Consider the following 7,679-nt stretch of genomic DNA (forward strand, 5'->3'; position numbering starts at 1 on the left):
CTTGTTGATTTGGTTACCTGTGGATGCCGTGGTAACAGCAAGTGAAGTTTAACACCACAGAGCACCTATTTTGACAGAAATACAACAGAGAAGCAACTGTGTATCTGTTTACAGTGCAGCCAAACAAACTTGGGTTGGTTTAATAAAGAAGTCTGTCAATAATTTGGCCTTTTTTCATCATGCCATGAGTAGAGTAGTTTCCCACACAATAACAGGGCACTGTAACGTGAGTTTACCTTGCTGAGGAGGTGGAGGTGTGCAGCCTGTTGCCTACAACTCTTCATCTAACAGCTCACCAAGTGTGTTTGCATTCACCTGTTTTTGTTTCAATTTGTGAAAAAAAGAACCTGAGTGGAAATGGTGGAAATATAGAAAAAACTCAAAATATCACAAAAAAGTTTTTATAGTTGGCTGAGGTGGAAAAGTTGATGTATCGATAAAAGCAGCATGCGACAAAGTGCAATGGAAATAGGTGGAGAGAATAAATCATGTAGTACATAAAGCATTTGACTGAAACGTCCACTGAAGCTTCCGTTCCACCGAAGAGATGAAATATAGCAGCAGACAAACATCAAATCTGTGTGGAGCAATGGGGAGATTGAAGCTCTTTTAATTACATCATCTCGTTGCATGCTTTTCTTCTGTAATGGTTTAATGGCACCAGACTGCAGAATTAGCTCCACCAACTGTTATCTCGATGAACCAACTCCTAATATTCAGTAGTAATTAACAGTAGTGGATGAAAATGCACATTGCACATTTTCTGGAAATTCTGTTAAACTTAGCACTAAATTTGGATGGAAACTTGACTACTGTGGCTGGTCATTGTTGTGTCAGTACTCTCTGCAACATTGTGGTCAGCTCTAACCTCTGGTACATTATGTTTCCTTTGACTGCTTTATAATAAAAGCCACCTCAAATTTCTCCAGTTTAATCCTTTTAATGTGAACTAGCTGAAGTTGTATTGAGTATTCGGAAGTTTGGTTTGCATTAGCATTAACTTAATACAGCTCTTATACAGATGTAGGAGAGTGGACAGTAAACAGTGAGGCTGATATCAGTGAGATCAAATTACAAATAGTAACTCAGGATTATATAATGCATGCCTAATTTTCTGTGACTCCCTCGTGCGTAAATTGGAAATTTACAGTGGCAATGGCTGACTCCGCCATTGACAAGGAAAACTACTACATAGAGAAGTAATTTAGAAGTAATGTATTTAGTAATAGTAAAGTAATATATTTCTGAATGAAAATACATTAAATGGCTGTTGCTGAAAAAATGCCAACCATAAATAGTATCAAAAACCGGGTTTTATTTCATGGAAGTCTTGTGGATTATAACTTTAATGTCTGATGGGTAATAATAGTAATAATAGCATGCCTCTTTGCAAAGGTTAGTTTGTTTTCTTGTATATTGCCTCTAGAAGTAAGAGTTGTTGTTTTTTTAAACCTGGAAACCAAAAGTACTGTTTATTGCTCATTCAACTCTCTGCAGTTTTATGGTTTAGTTACATTTTCTCTTTAACCTTTAAATTGTCATTTATGTTCTCCAGTCTCACACAGACAAATTGAACACACAAGTGGCTCTCCATCAGCTTTACCAGTACGCCAGCAAATACTATGATGGGGTAAGAGGCCCTTCTCTTTCCTATCGCACCCAAAGGAGGCTATTCCACTGAATGCACTACTGCCCACTATATTATTGCTTTTCCTTTTTTTCTCTTTACTGTTGATATGCCAGAAGAGTGATTGTATGAAATTTTAATTGAAAGTATTTCTGTGGGATGTGAATTGGAAAATTGCTCTGGGAATTGATTTTTAAGCGTCCATTGTGCATTGCCACTTGAGGTCATGAAAAGGGGGATAAACAAAACCTAATGAACAAGTTGGATAAACAAATGGGGCTGTCAGTCTCCCCTAAGTGGGGCTCACAAACAGCTTATATGACGTGACTGTTGATGTCAAATAACACCATCCTCTCCTCCCACTCTCCGCCCTTTTTCTTCCTCTTTGTCCTGTGCTCATTCTTCATCCGTGTCCTCTGTCCTTGTTTCTTCGCTTTTCCGACATTCCTCTTTTGCCCTCCTCTGCCCATTTCCTCCTCTTCTTTCTCTTTGCTTATTATTTCCAACTTCTCCCTCATTCTCCTCCATTTATGTCCTTCTCAACTTCCATTCCTCTTTCAGATCATCGCATCCCTCGACGAGGACCCAGCTGCCCAGAGTAAACAGCTGACCCTGCGGCTCCAGCAGATAGCAGCCGCCCTGGAAAACAAAGTGACTGATCTCTAACCCACTGAGTGGAGGGAGGGAGGGACGGAGGGAGGGAGGGACGGAGGGAGGGAGGGAGGGAGAGAGGGAGAGGAAATGGTAGGATACTGCCAGTGACTACAGGGGCATATTTCTTCTTTCACAGAATAAAACGTGGAAATAAGGAAAGGTGAGAAGGGACTCATGTGGGCCGTGTACAACTTGGCCCTCTTCTGTAATGTTGGGACTAATGAAATACAGATAGAGAGCAAAAGCGGAAAGAAAATGATGGGTTACATTGTCATAGGTACGCCTTAAAGCTCACTTGCCAAACCTTAAAGGTCTGCGCGCTCACTCATGCTTCACTGAATATTGCTCCCACAATGCAGCGCGGTTGACCTCTCTCTTAGAATTAAGCCCCTCTGTGGAGCACTGGCACAGGAGATAATCAGATGTTCAATTTCTTTCTGTGTAGAAAAGGTTTTAAGAATTGTATTATATATTTTTTTTATCGTGCAGTCTTTATGCGGAAAGCTTTATATAAGGAAAAAAAAATTATCTTTTTAAATGGATCACCTTGTGGTGTGGATAGTGTTTTTATTAGCCTGTGTGTGCATAGATGTCTGTGTGAAGTACATGTGAACAAGAGCGTGCGTTGCTAAACTTGAGTGAGTGTGTGAATGTGTGTGCACACACAGGATGCCTACTGACAGGCGTGAGGGAGAAGGGACGCCTGCTTTCTGTCATTTTAATCCCCCGTACCCAGTGAAACACTGGAGCCTGCGCTCTCACCGAGCTTTTTGACAGAGACCAAAGGGTCCTCACAAGGACACTGGTTAATCTAGCAATGTACAGGCTCAAATGAATGGCAGGTCACCAGTAGTTTCAGAAATGTTTGAGTTACATTCTTTGCTTTTGACTCAGATTTGCTTCAAGCTGAATTGCCATTTGTGCTTGTGGAAGTCGATAATAGCACAGTCTGTCTCCCTTTATTGTACAGTGCCATGATACATTCCACTTTAACTGAAGCACAGAAGGACATTTCAAAAGTTTTCTAAAGACATTTCAGTTAATGACTGTTTCCAGATATTTTTCTTTGCGATAAAACTTGTGTTTTTTTTTGGGTTTTTTTTAAGTGTCAGCAAGAAGCAACTTCATTCTGCCATGGAGCCATGTCACTCATTTTAGCCCTGCAATAATGTCAGAATACCATGAGCCACAATCGACATTAGCTTACTAAATGTACTCACATACAGTAGCAATTCAGCAATATGTTAGAGAAATTTCCAAATTTATTCATGCATTGTTAGTGTTCATGATTTTTAGTGCCATTTTTCTAGTATTACGCTTGTAATGTTCCAAATAATCATCAAGCATTCTGCCTCTAAAGCTATGAAATAGCCTATTGCTGATATTAATTACCTGCAAGACATGCAGTTGGTACTTAAATGGTATGTTTTGAACAAATTACAGCAGTTTTAGCCTTTGTATGATGTTGGTGAGGTCAGGTTAAATCATGTACATAATTGTTAAAGTAATTGAAATATTGATATGTCAGTGTCAGAGACGACGTGTCGACAGGGTAGGAATGAGGGTTTGATATTTCTTGGGCCATTAAACCCCACCATGTTTCATCCCTAAATTGTAGGCTTTGCTGTTGACGGATGATTTAATTGTACTCCCTGTATCTGATCGTGAATGTGTGTAGTTGATAGAGCATAACGAGCTCCAGAGACCCCAGAATGTTAACGATTCCTGCCTTGGTTAGAGAGAGGTTTGCACAGACCTCGAGCCTGCCTGCCTGCCTGCCGTCTCAGCATGGCACCCTGGCATCCCGACCAACAGCACTTGGCACTGCCCACTCAGCGCAGTGCAGAGTGGCACTCTGTATAATGGAATCAGCAGGGGAGGCTTTTGATCTTAATTGCATGCCGACTGCAGACTCCATCCTGGTCTCCGCTGTTGTTTACTGCTGACTCCTCTCTCACTGACAGAGTTGATGCAAGAAGCTTCTTTCAGAGCCTTTCTTTAACCAAAAATGTGCCTTATTAAATAGGATGATACATATATATTGTTTCTAAATTATTCTATTGGTAACCTAGGTGATTATGATGATGATAGTGCTATAGACACAGCAATGTATTTGGACTTGTGATATTATGTGTACTGTCTAAAATGCTAGATGCCCCGCTGCAGCCATTTGCGTGCCAATAGGCTGAAGACATTTCAGTATGATTTCTTTTATGGTTGCAGTTTTGATGTGTGCATTTCCTTTGGGTGTCTGTGGCGTGTGCTTAGTAGGACTTTGGTGGCTAAGGCAAAAGGCCATAATGAATAAATGTAAATCAGTGGCCAATGTGATTTGGATTTCTCTTGAAAATGTCTGGCATTTCTAAATTAGTGTGAAATTTAAAAGGGTATCCTTATGTAGACTGAATATAGCGCAAAATTGTTCCAACGGTGTTAAATTTTTTTGCCCTGTGTTTCTAAGCTATTCCACAGTGTGTACTGTACGATAAATGACTATCTATACTCGACAAATTACCTTTCTTACTGCTGTGCAGTTATTATTTTTATTTCTTGTTTCCTATACCATATAAATCTTTGTAAAACATGTTGAAATACTGTATTCTAACTGTATAATCCTATGCATTGAGTCCTGGGACAAAAAAAAAACAAAAGAGAAAAAAAACTGTTTGTGCAGTTGTCGAGACTTTTTCCATTTTGAAACTTGTGAATGTGCTGTAATAATAAAAGAAACTGGGACACTCCATTTTCAGTACAGGACCATTAATGGAAGCCAACGTTCTCCCCCCCATCCAAGGCAGCTCAGAAGATTCTCGATCTTGTACCTGATCTGGTTGTACTGGATGAACTTAATTTTACAAAGTTGTGTGTGGATGGAGCAGTTACCCACAGGTTTCATCATACACTCCTCCGTGAATAAACTCAGAGACATGTACACCCTTCATATCGGTTGTGTTTCTTTCACTTTAAGAATATTGATTTGCTTCAATTGAACACTGACCTCCCATGCATATTGCATGAGTTACAATCACCTTGGGTGATAGAGTAACACTTGCCTCAGGTAGTCATTTTCTTGTTGAAGTGAACTGAATATTTTGCTGTAAATCTTTGGTATTTATACAGCTCATTACATTACACACAGGCAGGAGTAATAGGTGGATTTCTGAAAATTATTGCTTATTCAGACCAACCAATCGCTTTACGAATGAGAGGGCCAAGTGCTTGAACGTGACATTTTTCTAAAGATATTGGTGCATATTATGACCCCAAACGACTTTCTTGATAGCATCAGTCCTCATGTGCAGCATAACCTATGATGGCTGACGCTTTTTTCCAAATGCCACATCAGGTTCCTGTCACATGACTCAGAATACAGACTAGAAGCCAAGGTCTGGCTCCATGAAACGAGTTGATAATGTAAATAGCCACATGGAATATCTGTCATCAACAGTGAAGGTTGAAAAATTGCTGTGAAAACATTAATTAAGTACTGACAGCTAAGAATGAAATTGGAAAAAAGAAAGCTGAAAGGCAAAATTGCCTCATCTGACTGCTTAACAAACCCCGACGCAGGGGTGGGGATATCAAAGACGTACCAGAGGTCTGCGCAGGCCATCCTCTAACTGAGCAGATCATTGATACAGCAACAGATAGAGCAACTTCAAGGGCTGCTGCCAAAGCAGGAGTGATTACCCTTGATTATTACAAGCACTGCATATTGTACGCTATCCTTGATCACTGGTGGGAAATCAAAGGCAATACTGTATTTTATATTTCTATTAAGACTTGCAGCTTACATTATTTATTTGCAGTGCATTGCACTTGTGATAAGATTTCTAAATAACCATGCCATTCAATGTCTAGAAATTAATGATACTGCACACTAAAAAATAATTATTTTTAATCAGCCTCTTTGCAGGGTTTCTTACAACAAATTGGGTTAAAATCTGCATGTTGCTGGCTTCTGTTCTCCTGCCTGGGATGCTTCACACACAGCAGCCAGCCTCTCCTTCACTAGGAGATGGTTGTGTTTACCAGCAGGTTGCGTTTCACTTCCACGTTTCAAACCTTCTAATGAGATTTGGCTTTGAGTTCTTCTGCCTTAGGGAAAGACGAGGAGGAGGAGAACTTGGTGAAAATAAAAACAATGATGGTGTGGTGTCATTTTAAAGTTGTTCTGATGAATAATTTAAAAACTAACAACAACTGATTCTAGGGCTTGCTAAGCTCAGTGATAACCCAAGAGCAAATTAAAATATCCTGTCAGGGTAGCTTGCATTTTAACAGACTTAAGAGTGGTTTGAATTTAAAGTTCTTTAAACTAGAGCAACTGAGCCAAGGCTATATCAGCAGACAGTTAAATCAGCTGTAGTCTCTCTCTTAACAGCTGAGTTTAATGGGCTAGGAGGACAGAGCAGGCCAACTTGTCTAAAGAAAACTTTGGGAGGTGCAGAGTTACAAGCCACAAATACAGAACCCCAAATATTGAAATGATAGAAAATCCTGCCTGAAAAGAAGTGTTTTTGTAACTCATTTCATTTTTAAGGTGAGTTGTATTTAAGGCCAGCTCATTTTGACGATGCAGTACATCTTATGTTAAAATGTCCTATGTGATAAACTATTCATATATGGGTAGCCTATTTACATGTGCACTTCCACTACTGTGACCATACTCCCCATAAAAACTGTAATAACCCCAAAGGAAATGGTGCTTGGAGTAATGCTAAGATGAAAATATCACACATCCAGAGAACGCCCCCTACTCCAAACAATTTAACTGTAGGAAAGAGCAGCAAGTTGTGTTCATATTTTGTTAGATCCCTTCGCTGTGGAAAGATATTGTTAAAGAACAGGTTCACATTTTCAAATCTGCCTTAAAACAACCTTGCAAAGGTAAATTGAAAAAGTAATTGTTTTCTGTAATGATTCCTCTTGTCCACACTGGCCCTGAAGAGATCCCTTCCTTATGCAATTCCAGTGCAAGAGATGGGGTACAAAACCCACTTGACTTTGACACATTCTCCCTTGATTTAACTCAGACTTGATTTAATGCCTCATTTTAGCTTCGGCTGAACTTTGGAATGCATTTTTACACTGAACAAGGACTATGGATTTTGTCCTCCATCACTTAGGTTGTATTCACGCTAGGAAGCGACAGCCAATATGGACAGGAAGATCATACGGTGACCAATAAATATAAAGTAGTCTACATATGGGCATATACGCATTGTTTTTGGATAAACTTTAAAAAAAAAGTAGACTGTCCTTTAATTTAATGAGTCAAACTAGTGCGCAATTACGCAAAGCGCACCTGGAGACTGCATGGTGTAGATGAAGACTACAGGTATTTAATCAACGGAAATTGAGAGACCATATTCTACAAGCAGGTGTGTATTAGCCT

General features: G+C 39.6%; 1 protein-coding gene across 3 annotated transcripts in view; it reads left to right on the forward strand.

Moving 5' to 3' along the window:
• Nucleotides 1–5,222, forward strand: part of plxnb2b (plexin b2b) — a 122,196-nt gene extending 116,974 nt beyond the window's left edge. For all 3 annotated transcript variants that reach the window (XM_044193169.1, XM_044193170.1, XM_044193172.1), the window contains 2 exons: nucleotides 1,556–1,630; nucleotides 2,189–5,222. In XM_044193169.1, coding sequence (XP_044049104.1) covers nucleotides 1,556–1,630; nucleotides 2,189–2,293 — 180 coding nt within the window. In that variant the 3' untranslated portion in view covers nucleotides 2,294–5,222. The remainder of the gene's footprint in view (nucleotides 1–1,555; nucleotides 1,631–2,188) is intronic.
• The last annotated feature ends 2,457 nt before the right edge of the window (nucleotides 5,223–7,679 follow it).

Source organism: Siniperca chuatsi, linkage group LG4, assembly GCF_020085105.1.
Source record: "Siniperca chuatsi isolate FFG_IHB_CAS linkage group LG4, ASM2008510v1, whole genome shotgun sequence".
NCBI lineage: Eukaryota > Metazoa > Chordata > Actinopteri > Centrarchiformes > Sinipercidae > Siniperca > Siniperca chuatsi.